Below are 19,162 nucleotides of genomic sequence, written 5' to 3' on the forward strand. Positions count from 1 at the left end.
AATTTTAAAAAGTTGATAGTATTTCAATATTTGTGTTTATATAACTATAAACTATTTCTTTTCGCTAGCAAGAGATATTCTGCTAATAATACGACAGATTGTATTTCAAGAATCTTTCATTTTATACAATATAAGTGATGAAAGCTTTCCTAGTATTACACTCATGTATGTTAGGAAACAGTATTAATTATATAATCCTATTTTGAGATTGAGGTATATTTATTTACAGAGTGTGGCATGTGCTCTCATCGCTACTGCTCATCATCTAGAACGTCAGAATGTAACGTGCCAAAGATAGACCGCTTGAGAAGACCCAGTTTCACACAAAGTAAGTTTTCTCATCCACAGTCTCACTGGCTGTATTAGCAGATAGTATGGGCTAAGGGCAGACAACTCTGTTAGGAAGCATTGTATTAGTCATGCATAGAAAAGCCGACTTAGCAGAAACTAGGTCAGTGAGAAATCTTTAAACCATGTTAGGTTCTTATTGATGGTTGATCATATGATTAAGAAAGAAACATAAGTTCATACAGTTAATGAAAAATTTTGTACTTTGGACAAGATCTTATTTATTTTTAATCTTCGTAGACTCGTAGCAGTTAAATTTGATTATTTTTTAAATAAACTTATTTAATAACTCTATTCAAAAAACTATTAGAGGCAAATGTAAATAATGGGCATCTTTAATTGAAGGAAGTGATGGTATATAAACTAATTCTCGAAATTTAATTAAACTTGTTTTGCTGAAGATAATAAGAATATTCATGAGGAAACAGATAATTTTGATAACTTCCTTATTGTTTAATATATTTTTGAATATGATTAATTACTATAAATATCTCACCTCTTTGCTCTAGATTCATCATTTGGGGCCGAATTAGGCGAGGAAGTAAGCAAGGGCCATTTAGAGGCTCCGTGGATAATTGTCAAGTGTACAGAGGTCATTGAGAAGTGGTGTGTGGACCACAGTAAGTAGTTCCTTTACAACATAACTTAGGGATCTGTAGCCATGCAGATATTTATGTTCTGTTCTTATTGATATAATGGCAAAAAAGCTTTTGCTCTGTATTCACCAAAATTTGATATTTTTAACAAAATTTTCTCTTATCAAGTTATATTTGTTTAAACCTTAATTTTCTTTCTCTTTTTAAAAAGAATTAAAATATGGAAAAAAAAGAATAAATGGAATATTTTGTCATAAGTATTAGAATTTAGATGAAAACTGGTATATGATGACAGATTATAAGTTCACGAATTGTTATTGTATTTTAGAATCAGAAGCCTTGAGTGTGTACAGAATTTTTGCTAAGACTGAGGAAATCAATGAAATCAAGGCCGAGCTGAACCTAGGTAAGTTATATACCTGATAGTACTTGGTAGTGATTACTCAAATGGTTTACACATCAAAGAGAGACTGATAGGTTCAGAAACTTCGTGAATCTTTGTCTGGATGTTTGTTTCGTCCTGTTTTTTTATAATCAACAATGTGCCCAGCAGCAGTTTTGAACATAACAGAATTTAATATCTGCTATAAATATGTTGCAGCCTTTTTGCGTTGTGATTTATATATGTACTTCAGTTTATATGTGTACTTTTAACGGGGGTTCAAAGATTTTAAGTAATTTCAGTAAGGTCAATTAAATTTTTATTTTCTACAGTGAATGATCCAACACAAGTGAATCTAGCTCCTTTCAATGTGCACTGTGTGGCTGGTGCACTGAAAAAGTACCTCCGCGAGCTTCCCAACCCAGTTATCCCTGTCGACATGTACGATGCATTCATGGCCGTCGCACAGCAGGGCGAGCATGGATCACTGGACATTACCAAGAATTTGGTGGAACTGATCACAGCTCTGCCTGGTCCTCATCAGTCAACGCTGCGCTTTTTGATGGCACACTTCATCAGGTTATGGAAGATCCAGCATGAGTCAGAGGTGGATGATGGTCTTGACAAACTGTCCCATGTGTTCTGTCATATTCTGCTACGCCCTCCCTGGGAAAAAATCATGTAAGTATGACTTTACCAAATTGTTGTTAACACAATGAAAATGATGTTATTTTCATGGATCATACCTGTGAAAGAAAATACTTTTTCAAGGCAGAATGGCTGTAAAATGGATAGATAATTATTGACAAAAAGGTAAAAGTCATGGAGTGGAGAAGAAAAATTGAATAAGAATTTGGATGGGTGTAGTCAAGTCCCCCTCGTAGGAGAGGAGAGGTGCAGGTGTGTCAGAGGTCCTTTTTGAAGAGATCTTCCAAAATCTGTAAATGTCTGGATATTGTCAAAGTAAATGAAAGTATTTTGCCTTTTTTAATTTCAAAAGTAGATTAGACTTGACTGTAAGTATTATGTATGTGAAAAAAAATTTCCTACTTTGACCTACCAACATCCTAATTGTCAATTGATATTGATAAACATTATCTGGATAGTCCTTGACCGAGTTCATATATCACAGCATGGACTGTGCTCTTGTTGTTATCTTTAGATTTAGAGATGGCTGGGAACAACAATCAATATTTTGTTGTGTTAGTGTACAGATGATTTAGCCCTACTTTACTCCTAATAGAGTGATGATTGGTCAGCCTTCAGAAGTCAATAATTACCGAGCAATGACTGTCTGTGTGCGTGATCTGCATGCCAAAAATAATTCTTAGTGAACAAGGAAGGATATTTCATTATTTATTAGAAACTGTGTCATAATTTCTTAATGGAACAAACCATGAAAGCTTGGCTGTTTACAGACTGAGGTTTATATCTTGTATTCCAACAGTATGAATTTGAAATATTTTCTCTCTCTGCCAGTGGTCTTGGTAAATAGACACATTTCAGCTTTCATCACAGAAGGTGATTGACGTATTTGGAAGTCCATATATTGTGTACTGGTAGAGGTTAAATATGTTGGTTCTAGAAAAAAAAGATTGGAGATGTCTGCTTGTATTAACCAATTTTTCCTCTACTTATCTCCTTGGTGACAGAAACAAGAATGGGATATTGATTTAGGGATGTAAAAATCCTCGGCCTGTCTGTAACCTCAAGGCTGTGTTAATCCTGTCAAACCTAGTCTCATCATGTGTAGGAGTATTTATCTGCTACTAATGGCAGCTTAACCTCTAAGCAAGATATCTATATTGATAAAGCATCGATTATGGATACAATAATATTTACGTATATTTGAAATTCTTGTTATTTCAGTGAGATAGTTGATAACACCAAATACCATATAGACATCTTCGAGGAGCTACTGAAGAACGGAAGTTGGGGGGAGGCCCCTCCTCCTGCCCCGCCCACCAGACCACCTCGACCACAGTCTCCTATCATCTCCTCCGAACATCTCTCCGCCATGTCTGCCGAGGAACGATTAAAAGAAGCAGAATGGTACTGGGGCAATCTGTCCCGAGAGGAAGTGAATGAACTATTAAGAGACAAACCGGATGGAACATTTTTGGTGCGCGATTCAGCTACACAAGGAGATTACACATTAACAATACGAAAAGGTGGCACTAATAAGCTTATTAAAATTTACCACAGTTCTGACGGCAAGTTTGGCTTTGTGGAACCATTAACTTTTAATTCTGTTGTGGAACTTATACAGCACTACAGTAATATTTCATTGTCCATCTACAATCGGACACTAGACACCAAGCTTCTCTACCCTGTGTCCAAGAACAAGGCAGCGGTAAGTTATCTCCCTTGAAAAATGTCCCTGAACAACGATATGTGAGGATTTTGATATTTGTACTACTGACCTACTGCTTTTTAAGATTTCAAGAGATATTTTATGATATTTCCTAAAGTTAAGTTTTTTAAGTCATTTATTTTGAAAATACAAAGTTTTTCAATGTTGTTATTTAAAACTTCGATCAGATTGGATGTTTACTGGTTTTCAGGAGTTAGATACTGACAGCCTTAAGGAAGAGTGCAAGAAACTACAAAGAATAAATGCAGAATATCTAACTAAGATGCACGAGTATGATACTCACTACGAGGAACACTCCAAACTATCTCAGGAACTCCAGCTCAAACACCAGGCATTGGACGCCTTCAAGGAAACTGTCGCTGTGTTCGAGGAACAGATGGAACTCCACCGCAAGCATCAACGAGACGTATCACTACACGATATTCAAAAGTAAGTGTTGGGCTTTTCTATCTCTTGATTTCATGGGAAATCTAGACACTCATGCTCAATAAGGCAACTTATTGAAGAACTGCAGCAAAACTTCGTATTTTGAATATCTTAAAATTTCTCCTCCCCCACCCCCCATGAAAATATGATATAACATGAGGGAAAATCTCATTAGACTTCCACTAAGCCTACCTGCTTGTTCCTCTAAGTCCTGGCCATGGTGTGTGGCTAAATCTCCATTACATAGTTATCTGTGAAATTGTTGCCAAAGTTCATTTCACTCATACTTTCACTTTATTTTCATTACAGGTTACACGAAAATTATGAGTTGTTGAAGAGTAGGTGTCAAAGTATTTATGAGAGTAAAGAGAAATTGGAAATGGAAATTAATCGAAAAACAACACTTAATAGAACACTTATAGGTGATATGAACAGTTTAAGACCAGAAATCAAACGACTTCACAAACAGAGAGAGCAAGTGAAGAAGTTCCTTCTGGACCAAGGAGAACAGCCCGATTCTATAGATGCCATTCTGTTGGAAAATGACAGGTAAACATTAGTGTGAAGACAAGGGATAGAAGGACGATATGAGGTCACTTCATAATGATTAATTTTATCAGCTCTAGAGATATTATCACTGTATTGTAATATAGGAAAAGTCCATACAGTAAATATAACACATTAAACAATAAGGCAATGTGCTGAAGAGGTGAAATTCATTGATATTGATTTTGTTCATTTGCATATACATAAATTAGCGAACATGATTGGCTGATAGGTCACATGAATGGATATGATATAGGATTTCATGTCTTTTCTATATGAAAAAACAATAAGTAATTGAAACATCTGACATATCAGTTTGTTTTCTTTTGTCAGGGACCCTCTATTAAATGAGAAGAACTGGTTTGTCAACTGTGTCCGTGAACAAGCTGAGCGTCTCCTCGCTGGAACAAAAGATGGAACATTCCTGATTCGACCAAAGGATCATGTCCATGTCTTGTCAATAATGTAAGCTGATTTTCTTTACCTTCAAAAGCATTATCACTGTTAAGAAAAGAAAACCCACAAAAACATGAGTTTTCATGAATACAATATCATTGATTATTACATGGATAACACAGTTAGAAATGCTAATATATATGGTAGAATTAATTGATACAAGGATGAAGGGGAAATTATTAAAGGTGAGATATTCTGTTGATCGTAAAGTAAATGTATCACTGCTTTTGAAATAACATGGCTTGAAATTGAAATCAAAATCCTGTAAAATGATTAAAACATCAAAGTTGACAAGAAATAGAATCTGTAACATTTATTATAGATGTTAATGCTTGGTGTCCATTTTAATTTCAGGTGCAATGGAAAAGTTGGTCACTGTATCATTGGTAACAATGAAGGGCGCTTTGGATTCTCTGAAGGTTTTTACAAATTTGACGACGTCAAAGACCTCGTCTTACACTATCATAGAGAGTCGCTAAAGGAACATAATGGAGAACTGGACACTAAACTTATTTACCCTGTGCACTGTCAAACGACTGGAGCTCAGGGTCAAGGCCCCTCAGACATATACCTCAAAATGCGACCAACGACATCTTAGTGCATGTATATGTATTGAAATTATCGACAGTATTCAAGGCAACTGTGATTCCTCTCTTCAGTACTGATACATATGTGACAGAGGTTATGGCATAATGTTAAACGAAAGCAGCTGCATGAAGTGGAAGCTGAGAGCAAGAAGGCTGTGGCAACCACAAACTAGCCACTGTAAAATGTGCTGTTTCTCTTTCATAGCAGATGTAAACAGTAACTGCTGGTATCCCATAGTAAAACATAAGTACTAGTTTTTATGTGCTACCCACTAGAAAACGTCTTTCAAATCTGGTGCACAGTTGGTCATATGACCAGGGACGCTTTGTTTCATTGGATCAAGTCTACAAGACCTTTGAATTGCAGTTGAGTCAAACTGTATTTTGATTGGTCAAATGATTATTATATATTTTATGTTTTTTGTCGGATGTGTGAACAAATTTGTGACTGTGTTACAACTTGTGGATGATATATACCAAAGGGTATGAAAAATGGCAGACATGTTTGCAAATGGAAATTATAAATCTGTGATTGTGACATGCCAAGTGCTATATATAGAACATGAAATGCATGTTTAAGATTTCAAAGTCATTTTCCTTCTGATATTTTTTTGCGGAAGAAAAAGAAATTGTAGGACATGTACAATGATCATGGTTATATAAATTGCATGTGTAGAATATGTGGATTTTTTTTGTGAGAGCTTGTTGTTTTATGAAAACTAAGTTTCTTCAGTATGAATGATGATAGTTAGGTTTATTAAGAGTCTCTCTTCTCACTCATGATCAGTGATGTGTTGTTGTTTTATTCTGTTGCTGATAAGGCTTATACTGCAATCAAATTGTTACTCTGAGCATGAAAATAAATTAAATGGCATTTGTGTGCATTATCACTGTTCAACTACAGAAATATGTTGATCTATTCATTAAGACTTGTGTTCGATTAGTAAAACTGTAAATATATACGCTCTTGATCAATTGGTCAAAAAAACACACAGTGCTCTGATGTAAGACGAGAAAGAGTGGGTGAGAAAGGACCATCGCATTACCATGTTGTCATACAACTTCATTACCCATCATTGTGTTTACCTGTGCTTGAAAATATTTCCAAGTAATTGAAGACATTAAGACTGGTGCTATATATGTAAGTGAAAAAGTTTGATTGATAAAGCACCAGGTGTTACAGATGAGAGTATCTAATGTGTAGGTAATAATTACACAAATCAGTGCTTTTTGCAGAATGTTATTCTTAGATAAATCCAGTGTTTAATGATAATTTCTACAGAGTACCTAGTGCAAACTGAGAGGATAGCAAACCTACCAGTACAACAGTTCCCACCAGATCTGTGTGTACGTATTTCTCCAGCAGCCTCCAGGCACAACCTGCACTCAACCATGCGGAGAGACAGAGAGATAACTTGTCTAAGATTTCTGTGCATAATTTTATACTGATTCTTGCTACCTAGTATTACTCTGGCAATTTTAGAAGTGCACTTAGCCACAAACTTTATAAATAACCAGCTTAAGACATATCCTGTGCAGCCCTTTCAGCATTAGATTACCTTGTGCTATTGTGTCTATATTTATATAATGTTTCAGACAAATATATTTCAAAAAGCGCCCCTATGGCCTCAATTTTTCAAAGGTTAAAGTTTCAAAAGAAATTTTCTCATGTTCATTAAATATGGATTTATTCAAATATTTTTATTTTTATCTTCCTGTTATGGAAAAATGAATACTTAAAAGCATGTTTATGACATTTACAGGGCAAATATTATTTATGTGTGTAATTTTGAAAATCTATATCAGAGATTAGTAAAACCATTAGATGGTTTTCATTTAATATAATATTTTTTGACAACAAAATTGATTCTGTATTTTATGAATCTCTCTTGAGCTCTCCAAACTAAATGGCTTTATGTTGTAACTATTTGTTAGGGTTTCATAGTTGAATGAGGAGATATACATTCCAAATGAAATGTATAACACACTAGCACTGAATGTGTCAAGGATATACCAGGAAATTAACTCTCTTTTTCTTTTCTTCATAAATGCTTTATGTTTGAGATAAAAAGGCTATATATAAATTATTTGTTAATGTATAAGGTCAGGGTACAACTTTTGTTACAGGACTGTTGCGTATCAGTCTCCTTCTGACTATCACGATGGAGACATTGTGTGCACGTCAGCTTTTTACCATTTATGACAGAAAATGTTGTGTAGAAGAAAATTCCTTAATTTAATATTTCCTTAATGTATCTTTCCACTGACTTTACCATCTGTGAGTTTGTCTGTGTGGTTTCTGTGTCAGGCAGATGTGATGTACCAATTGGTTCATATCTTACACAAATCCTACAAATAAAGTCATTAATTTTAATCCCTTGTGTTTGTTGTATGTAAAGTATAATTTGTTTATTAAACCAAGTTGTAGCAATATCGCCAAGTATGCTCTAAATTTAATGAAAAGCATGTGTCTCTTAAGTTTTCAATAAGCGAGAGGAATTATTATGTACAGACGAAAGTTCTATAATAAAATTTGTTTCAAAGATGTTGAAGGGTAATCACCTATATTAGTCTGGAAACTACCCATGAAATTAATTATGTAGATGTGATTATCAATTATAATCCAATAAATAGTCAATAAAAATAGACAAATAATTGTCAAATCTACTTACTGTAACTATCTAGGTTCTAGAGATTTGGAAACAAAAGATACCTGTTTAATCTTTATGTGAATATTAATCCAGAATTTTCTGAAATTAAATTAAATAAGAATGAAAACATAAAAAACAAGTACATCTGCATCATAATATGTGAAAGGAAATAGGAGTGAGGGATTCTTACATTAAGTTATGGTCAACTTGGCCCAGACATGTCAGGCAAGCATTCTTTGCAAATTAGCTATTCCAACTTCAGTGTGTGTAACATAAATTGATTGAATTTCTCCGAAAACATTAAGGAAATGGAAATTTGTCCATAGACGCCTGCTAGATTGACAATTACCAGTACATCAACAACTGGTCAGCAACAGATTATTAAATTAAGGCGGCTGAACTTTTTGAAAAGACATTTAGGTTTGTTTGTTGACATAATTCACCCGATCAACAGCCAGGGTCATTTTTTGTAGTGATGGCCACCTCACTGAACAACATAAGGGAAACCCATGGCATGCCATCCAGGGTTAAAGGTCATGTCCGAGGGGAAAACCCTAACAGCACAGACAAGTCAGTTTGTAGATTCCAACCAAGGAAGGGTGAATCTAGCCATGCACCTTTGGTTTCAACCGGAGTTTATGTAAGCCCACATTAGACCTTGCTGTTGTAGACAATGTCTGTTATAAAAGATGTAAATTACAGACAACACCTGTTATAAGAGATGTGAATTACAGACAACACCTGTTATAAAAGATGTGAATTACAGACAACAACTGTTATAAAAGATGTGAATTACAGACAATACCTGTTATAAAAGATGTGAATTACAGACAACAACTGTTATAAGAGATGTGAATTACAGACAACACCTGTTATAAGAGATGTGAATTACAGACAACACCTGTTATAAAAGATGTGAATTACAGACAACAACTGTTATAAAAGATGTGAATTACAGACAACACCTGTTATAAAAGATGTGAATTACAGACAACAACTGTTATAAAAGATGTGAATTACAGACAACACCTGTTATAAAAGATGTGAATTACAGACAACACCTGTTATAAAAGATGTGAATTACAGACAACAACTGTTATAAAAGATGTGAATTACAGACAACACCTGTTATAAGAGGTGTTGATTATAGACAACATGTTGAAAAAGGTGTGAATTATAGACAAACGCCCATTGTCTGTTAAAAAAACTGAAAGACCATAATAGTGGATGTAAAACCTGTTAAATAAGTAAATAAATAAAGACAAACACCTGTTATAAATGATGTTGATTATAGAAAACACCTGTTATAAATGATGTTGATTATAGAAAACACCTGTTATAAATGATGTTGATTATAGAAAACACCTGTTATAAATGATGTTGATTATAGAAAACACCTGTTATAAATGATGTTGATTATAGAAAACACCTGTTATAAATGATGTTGATTATAGAAAACACCTGTTATAAATTATGTTGATTATAGAAAACACCTGGTATAAATGATGTTGATTATAGAAAACACCTGTTATAAATGATGTTGATTATAGAAAACACCTGTTATAAAAGCTGTATATTATAAACAACATCATTTAAAAATGCCATGTATTTAAGGCAATATCCCATACAACATATGCGTATTACAGACAACATCTCTTATAAAAAACATGTATTTAAGACAACAGTTATAAAAGTTGTGAATTAATGACAACACCTGTTATAAAAGGCATGTATAAGACAATACCTGTTTGAAAAGATGTTTATTATAGACAACACCTGTTGTAAAATACATGAGAAATACATCTATTACAAAAACATGTGTTAGACAGCACCTGATATAGCCCTTGTTATTTATACATGTATTTGTGGTGTACATAACACAGGTATAATATGTTATAGACAGTAAGTTTGTTATGTCTCATCAGACACCTTGTTATAAAAGGAGGATAAAAAGACCAACTGCTTAAAAAATGCAAACAACACCACGTGCATGGTGCTATGTAAATATTAACACGGTTCCTAACATAAACACTGATTCTAAGTAAACAATTTCAGATTTTTTTTGTAAAGAAACAAAGTTATGTTATTGTTATAACAGAGGTGAAACTTTTTAACACTTCTAAGGAAGCGGCAAAAAAGTAATTAGTTCTATTTCATGTGGATGTAAAGCCTACTATAGACGGTGTTCATTAAGACCTAAAGTGCATCCTTAAAGACAGGAAGACAGTACTTTCCATATACCCTAGCTACATCCTGTGGGGGGACGCCACACTTACTTTCACAACTGCTACCTAAGAGGCCTTTAGAGGTCAAGGCCACTCAAATGTATGCACGTCCGCATATAAAGAAGTCAAAATTTTATCATTAGCAACTGATAAAAATATACAGATACATAGTCTACAGTAAATTTCCTCACTGAACCAACCTGTTCTATTTCTCAATATTGTCCCGCCCATCATTAACCAACATTTTTTTTCTCTTCAATAGATAGATATATGGTAGAGCCTCACTCTTACAACCCTGGCCCTGATAGTCATTGTGTACAAGCTAGAACCACACCACTACAACCCTGGTCCCCGATAGTCATTGTGCACAAGCTAGAACCACACCCCTACAACCCTGGTCCCCAATAGTCATTGTGTACAAGGTAAGACTACACCCCTACAACCCTGGTCCCCGATAGTCATTGTGCACAAGCTAGAACCACACCCCTACAACCCTGGTCCCTGATAGTCATTGTGTACAAGCTAGAACACACCCCTACAACCCTGGTCCCTGATAGTCATTGTGTACAAGCTAGAACCACACCCCTACAACCCTGGTCCCCGACAGTCATTGTGTACAAGCTAGAACCACACCCCTACAACCCTAATCCCGACAGTTATTGTGTACAAGCTAGAACCACACCCCTACAACCCTGGTCCCGACAGTCATTGTGTACAAGCTAGAACCACACCCCTACAACCCTGGTCCCTGATAGTCATTGTGTACAAGCTGGAACCACACCCCTACAACCCTGGTCCCTGATAGTCATTGTGTACAAGCTAGAACACACCCCTACAACCCTGGTCCCCGATAGTCATTGTGTACAAGCTAGAACCACACCCCTACAACCCTGGTCCCTGATAGTCATTGTGTACAAGCTAGAACCACACCCCTACAACCCTGGTCCCAAGCAGTCATTGTGTACAAGCTAGAACCACACCCCTACAACCCTGGTCCCCAACAGTCATTGTGTACAAGCTGGAACCACACCCCTACAACCCTGGTCCCTGATAGTCATTGTGTACAAGCTAGAACCACATCCCTACAACCCTGGTCCCCGACAGTCATTGTGTACAAGCTGGAACCACACCCCTACAACCCTGGTCCCTGATAGTCATTGTGTACAAGCTAGAACCACATCCCTACAACCCTGGTCCCCGATAGTCATTGTGTACTAGCTAGAACCACACCCCTACAATCCTGGTCCCCGACAGTCATTGTGTACAAGCTAGAACCACACCCCTACAACCCTGGTCCCCGATAGTCATTGTGTACAAGGTAAAACTACACCCCTACAACCCTGGTCCCCGACAGTCATTGTGTACAAGGTAAAACTACACCCCTACAACCCTGGTCCCTGATAGTCATTGTGTACAAGGTAAAACTACACCCCTACAACCCTGGTCCCTAACAGTCATTGTGTACAAGGTAAAACTACACCCCTACAACCCTGGTCCCCGACAGTCATTGTGTACAAGGTAAAACTACACCCCTACAAGTCTGAGCCCCGATAGTCACTGTGTACTAGCTAGAACCACACCCCTACAAGTCTGAGCCCCGATAGTCACTGTGTACAAGGTAAAACTACACCCCTACAAGTCTGAGCCCTGATAGTCATTGTGTACTAGCTAGAACCACACCCCTACAACCCTGGTCCCCAATAGTCATTGTGTACAAGCTAGAACCACACCCCTACAACCCTAGTCCCCGATAGTCATTGTGTACAAGCTAGAACCACACCCCTACAACCCTGGTCCCAAACAGTCATTGTGTACAAGCTAGAACTACACCCCTACAACCCTGGTCCAAAACAGTCATTGTGTAGTAGCTAGAACCACACCCCTACAACCCTGGTCCCCAATAGTCATTGTGTACAAGCTAGAACCACACCCCTACAACCCTAGTCCCCGATAGTCATTGTGTACAAGCTAGAACCACACCCCTACAACCCTGGTCCCAAACAGTCATTGTGTACAAGCTAGAACTACACCCCTACAACCCTGGTCCAAAACAGTCATTGTGTACAAGCTAGAACTACACCCCTACAACCCTAGTCCCTGATAGTCATTGTGTACAAGCTAGAACCACACCCCTACAACCCTGGTCCCCGACAGTCATTGTGTAGTAGCTAGAACCACACCCCTACAACCCTGGTCCCAAACAGTCATTGTGTACAAGCTAGAACCACACCCCTACAACCCTGGTCCCTGATAGTCATTGTGTACAAGCTAGAACCACACCCCTACAACCCTGGTCCCAAGCAGTCATTGTGTACAAGCTAGAACCACACCCCTACAACCCTGGTCCCCAACAGTCATTGTGTACAAGCTAGAACCACACCCCTACAACCCTAGTCCCCGATAGTCATTGTGTACAAGCTAGAACCACACCCCTACAACCCTGGTCCCAAACAGTCATTGTGTACAAGCTAGAACTACACCCCTACAACCCTGGTCCAAAACAGTCATTGTGTACAAGCTAGAACTACACCCCTACAACCCTAGTCCCTGATAGTCATTGTGTACAAGCTAGAACCACACCCCTACAACCCTGGTCCCTGATAGTCATTGTGTACAAGCTAGAACCACACCCCTACAACCCTGGTCCCAAGCAGTCATTGTGTACAAGCTAGAACCACACCCCTACAACCCTGGTCCCCGACAGTCATTGTGCAGTAGCTAGAACCACACCCCTACAACCCTGGTCCCAAACAGTCATTGTGTACCAGCTAGAACCACACCCCTACAACCCTGGTCCCTGATAGTCATTGTGTACAAGCTAGAACCACACCCCTACAACCCTGGTCCCAAGCAGTCATTGTGTACAAGCTAGAACCACACCCCTACAACCCTGGTCCCCAACAGTCATTGTGTACAAGCTAGAACCACACCCCTACAACCCTGGTCCCTGATAGTCATTGTGTACAAGCTAGAACCACACCCCTACAACCCTGGTCCCAAACAGTCATTGTGTACTAGCTAGAACCACACCCCTACAACCCTGGTCCCTGATAGTCATTGTGTACAAGCTAGAACCACACCCCTACAACCCTGGTCCCCAACAGTCATTGTGCCCAAGCTAGAACCACACCACTACAACCCTGGTCCCCGATAGTCATTGTGAACAAGGTAAAACTACACCCCTACAACCCTGGTCCCCGATAGTCATTGTGTACAAGGTAAAACTACACCCCCTACAACCCTGGTCCCCGATAGTCATTGTGTACAAGGTAAAACTACACCCCTACAACCTTGGTCCCTGATAGTCATTGTGTACAAGGTAAAACTACACCCCTACAACCCTGGTCCCCGATAGTCATTGTGTACAAGGTAAAACTACACCCCTACAACCCTGGTCCCCGATAGTCGTTGAGTACAAGGTAAAACTACACCCCTACAACCTTGGTCCCTGATAGTCATTGTGTACAAGGTAAAACTACACCCCTACAACCCTGGTCCCCGATAGTCATTGTGTACAAGGTAAAACTACACCCCTACAACCCTGGTCCCCGACAGTCATTGTGTACACGGTAAAACTACACCCCTACAACCCTGGTCCCCGACAGTCATTGTGCCCAAGCTAGAACCACACCCCTACAACCCTGGTCCCCGACAGTCATTGTGCCCAAGCTAGAACCACACCCCTACAACCCTGGTCCCCGATAGTCACTGTGTACAAGGTAAAACTACACCCCTACAACCCTGGTCCCCGATAGTCATTGTGTACTAGCTAGAACCACACCCCTGCAAGTCTGAGCCCTGCGTCTGTAAATCTACAGTTACGTGTTACTTTTTCAGAGTTTGTAAAACTTCAGCAAGGTTTTACTTTTTGCAGTGTCTGTATAATACAGTTTTTTTTTCTTTTTCAAAGTCTGTAAAACCACAGCTAGATTTTACTTTTTTTTCTGCCTATAAAACTACAACTAGGTTTTAGTTTTTCTCACTGTAAAACTACAGCAAAGTTTTAATTTTTCTGTCTGTAAAACTACGGCTGGGTTTACTTTTTTCTGTCTGTAAAACTGCGGCTGGGTTTACTCTTTTCTGTCTGTAAAACTACAGCTGGGTTTACTTTTTTCTGTCTGTAAAACTACGGCTGGGTTTACTCTTTTCTGCCTGTAAAACTACAGCTGGGTTTCACTTTTTCTGCCTATAAAACTACAGCAAAGTTTTAATATTTCTGTCTGTAAAACTACAGCTAGGTTTTACTTTTTCTCACTGTAAAACTACAGCAAAGTTTTACTCTTTTCTGCTTGTAAAACTACAGCAAAGTTTTAATTTTTCTGTCTGTAGAACTGCGGCTGGGTTTATTTTTTTCCGCCTGTAAAACTACAGCTGGGTTTACTTTTTCCTGCCTGTAAAATTACAGTTGGGTTTCACTTTTTCTGCCTATAAAACTACAGCTAGATTTTACTTTTTCTCACTGTAAAACTACAGCAAAGTTTTACTCTTTTCTGCTTGTAAAACTACAGCAAAGTTTTAATATTTCTATCTGTAAAACTACGGCTGGGTTTTACTTTTTCTGCCTGTAAACTACAGCTGGGTTTACTTTTTTCTGCCTGTAAAACTACAGCAAAGTTTTAATATTTCTATCTGTAAAACTACGGCTGGGTTTTACTTTTTCTGCCTGTAAACTACAGCTGGGTTTACTTTTTTCTGCCTGTAAAACTACAGTTGGGTTTCACTTTTTCTGCCTATAAAACTACAGCTGGGTTTTACTTTTTTCTGTCTGTAAAACTACAGCTGGGTTTATTTTTTTCCGCCTGGAAAACTATAGCAAAGTTTTACTGTTTCCTGCCTGTAAAACTACAGCTGGGTTTATTTTTTTCCGCCTGGAAAACTATAGCAAAGTTTTACTGTTTCCTGCCTGTAAAACTACAGCTGGGTTTATTTTTTTCCGCCTGGAAAACTATAGCAAAGTTTTATTGTTTCCTGCCTGTACAACTACAGCTGGGTTTATTTTTTTCCGCCTGTAAAACTACAACTGGGTACAGGTTTTACTAATGCATATTCTAGTCATTTCTACCAATGCTCATCCTACAGCCAGTTTTATCAGCGTTATATTTATCTATTTCGGTCATACAAGCCAGTAGATAAATTAATTCACCGACTTGTACGTATCGCAATTTGTCAAGGAATACACATGCTCACTGCAACAGTCAGTCGCCTTCTATGTACGAAGGGAAGTAACTCCAGTACTTCATGCAATTTCTGTCATAAAAGATAAATATCTTGTATTTACTATATAAATATATATATCTTTCAATACTGATACATTTTGGTGATTTTGCAATTTGTGTGGAGGTAGACAAGTTGACGCCATCTTCTGACTGCATCGACATTCTAAACGGACTTAAGTCGGAATCACAAAAGATAAATCATAGGTTGTTCGTAGTTAAAATAAAAAGACAGAGATAAACTGCATTCAACTCCGATACTGTATGTTTGCCGGGAGATGCGAGTTTCTACACAAATTCAAGGACTCATGCAGACGATGTTTGAAGATAAAAATCGTGCAACTCCAAAATGTTTAACCATTTTAATAATGAAACATGATATATTAAGAAAAAAATATTTCCTTGTAGAGACCAACGCTGAATATTAGCTGTTTGTTTAATTAATGTTTTTTTAACTTTGTCGTCATCGTCAAGTCCTAACCTGGATCTGATGGCACGACACTCTGTCTGTTTACATTATACTTACAACGAGCGACCCAGTCCTTGTCATAAACTACTCTTGAAATATCCTTAAAGATTTTAGCTTGTCTCGGTCTGGACTCAGCCCGGTTGCGAAAAGCAAGTATTTGTTAAATGTGGCATTTTAGAAAAAAAAAGATGTATTTAACAACACCAGTGAACGTATAGATTTCCAGTCACATTTACATTTGTCTCCCATTTTGTCCAAAACGCAGGACTCAGGAGATTTCTTTGGAGAAGATTTGAATAAGACCTACCAATTCACACAGTGCCTAGTTACCTCAGTATCCCCTGTAATAACAAAGTGTAACACACTGCGGCGAAATTAATTAAAGAGATATATTAATTAAAGTCAAATGCTTGTCGCTGATAAGTTTCACAATCGATAATTAACATTTCGTTATCTAGTTTTCATCATTTCATAAGGCAATAGCTTATCTCATTTTTCTTTTTTAGAGCGTGATTGATCTTGCAGTGGGCGATATTTAGTGAGCAGATATAGATTGAGGTTTTTCTTATAGAACAAATCCTCGTGCTTTAATACTTACCATAACTTATATAAACGAAAAAGAGACCTGAACGGTCAAGGCCATCTCCAGACAAAGCAAAAGAAGCGTGATAGCTAAGACATAAAAAAAAGAAATCTCTTGCTTTTCCAGGTAAGTGACAACTTTAGAGTTGTCTGTGGACATAAAAATGACCTGTGACTGAAGTACCTCCCGAAGGACTTGGCCGGCCAGGTAGGCGTCAATCCCTGTCATGGATGCGTCCGTGTACAGGGACATTGTGCAACTCGGCCTGCGGAGGGGAACCCATGGAAGAACGTTGAACCCACAAGTCCACCAAGAAGCAAAATCCTTCACTGACTCGGTTAAGGGGAGCATTGCTTCCCAATCCCTTGAAGCAGGAACCTAGTTAGCGAGCAGGAACACTTGCAAGGCCTGATGTGAAGACGCCCCAATGGAACCACATCTGCCAGGAAAATGAGATACCCCAGAAATCTGAGGAACCAATACACCTGTACCATGTTCATGAATGCCGGAGGTAATGAAGCCCGCCTTCAGCAAGAACTTCAGGACCAAGCGGGAATTATGCATCAACGAATCTCTGACCACGTGTAAAATGAGAGAATCTTAGAAGTAGATGAGAACATCTATACTCTGTGAATACAGGAAACTCACCACCACCTGTAACAGTTTGGTTACAACCAGAGGGTCAGTGGTGAGATCGAAAGGCGTGGAAGATCCTGCAGTCGCTTGTTGAAAGCACTCAGATCGATGATTGGACGCCATGCAACGGACTTTTTCCGAACCAGAAGCATGCTGGAGAAGAAGCTGGGCGTACATCCAACCGCTGGAACCTTCTCGACCGCACCCTTGCATAGCAAGATCCGTACTTCCTTCCTCAAAGCAAGAGCCCCTTCCCCGGATCCCCAGAAGTGGGGAAAGAAAATTGGTTTCGCAGACAGAGGGATCCTGAATCAAGGGAATCCCAAATGCCTCCGACACCACAGACTCATCTGACGACTGGGACTCGCTATAAGAATGAGCACCATTCGAAGTAGGGGCTTCTGATAGTGGGTCATCGACCTTTGGGCATCCAGGCGAAAAAAGTCATAGTCAACAGGTTCCGATGTATCCACATCCTCATAAGCTGGTTTGGTTGTCGCAGGAAATCCTGTGCACACGAAGGATTAACTCCAAGACTAGGGGGAGGCGTCGGGCTTACACCGCTCGACTGATCTACCAACCCGTACTCCAGCACATACACTGGGTTTCCGGACACTGATAAACCCGAGCCAGTCACAGACTGACAGGAAGTGAACGACGAATTGTAAAGGGGAAAGGAAGACGGAGGCCCAGACCAAAAGCCAAACTCGCTGACCAGAGACCGCTGACCGAAAGATTACCAGAAGGAACATCTATACCTGGTGGCTGAGCCAAACCAGGAACCGGGCAAGGACCCGACCCAGGACAAGAAGCTACCGAAACACCGGAGCCAACAAAGGAGTTGGTTACCAATGACCGGGACACGTTCCTACCAGGTTCATTGCCCGAACACCAACTCTTCCAACTTGAAAGGAAGGTGTTTATATAGGTAATCCTTTGAAGCTAACGTTACAGTCTGTTTCAACTAAGAACTTATTTTGTAAATAGGATACTTACATATCAATAAAGAAATAGATAAAGTTTCTATTTGTCTTAATTAATTGTAACAATTTTTAGCATATAAAAGTATTATAAAATAGTTATTAGATATCAATATTTCATATCCTTATTCATTATTTAATTATTATCTTGTGAAATTATGTTTAGTTAATAAATAAAATTCATCAAGTCACATTGATATACTGGTGTCAGCATTTTAATTGAATTGGAAACTCTATCCAAGATGGAGAAACTCGGATGCTGAATCAGCATAGATCATCAGGTCGATCGTCCCAGTCTGATAACGGTCCTTGAAGGTGGTCAGGCGTCTGTCAATGTTGGCGTATTTCTTCTTCCAGGGTTGAATGGTACCTCCTGCATCTCTCTGAATCCGGCTGACGTCATTCATGTTCTGCATGTCCTTAAATGTCTGGATGATGGTGTAGATGTTGGGGTGGGCATGCAGTACCTTCTTCAGTTTCCCGTGCCAAGCTTCAAGATGGCTGGTAGTCCGGGACGGTCCCTCTGTTGAGAAGTGGTTCCAGGTTGTTCGATCTCCCTCTATCCATTGCTCAGTGACGTAATATGTGAATGACAACACGGGATGTGGGATGTCAGTATCATCAGCGTCCTCAAGGGTATGTAACCATATGTCCTCAATGCGGTTTAAGGGGATACGTGCCAGAATAGCA

The 19,162-nt window shown here is 38.6% G+C and overlaps 1 protein-coding gene across 1 annotated transcript in view; it reads left to right on the forward strand.

Moving 5' to 3' along the window:
- LOC132565657 (phosphatidylinositol 3-kinase regulatory subunit alpha-like) overlaps positions 1-8,089 on the forward strand; it is a 127,704-nt gene extending 119,615 nt beyond the window's left edge. The window contains exons 10-18 of the mRNA XM_060230356.1: positions 230-328; positions 858-968; positions 1,273-1,350; positions 1,659-2,007; positions 3,196-3,679; positions 3,891-4,129; positions 4,436-4,675; positions 5,006-5,137; positions 5,483-8,089. Of these exons, the coding sequence (XP_060086339.1) occupies positions 230-328; positions 858-968; positions 1,273-1,350; positions 1,659-2,007; positions 3,196-3,679; positions 3,891-4,129; positions 4,436-4,675; positions 5,006-5,137; positions 5,483-5,726 (1,976 nt within the window). The 3' untranslated portion in view covers positions 5,727-8,089. The remainder of the gene's footprint in view (positions 1-229; positions 329-857; positions 969-1,272; positions 1,351-1,658; positions 2,008-3,195; positions 3,680-3,890; positions 4,130-4,435; positions 4,676-5,005; positions 5,138-5,482) is intronic.
- The last annotated feature ends 11,073 nt before the right edge of the window (positions 8,090-19,162 follow it).

This window comes from Ylistrum balloti, unplaced genomic scaffold (assembly GCF_031769215.1).
Source record: "Ylistrum balloti isolate Yb309-2 unplaced genomic scaffold, AGI_CSIRO_Ybal_v1 Utg369578, whole genome shotgun sequence".
NCBI lineage: Eukaryota > Metazoa > Mollusca > Bivalvia > Pectinida > Pectinidae > Ylistrum > Ylistrum balloti.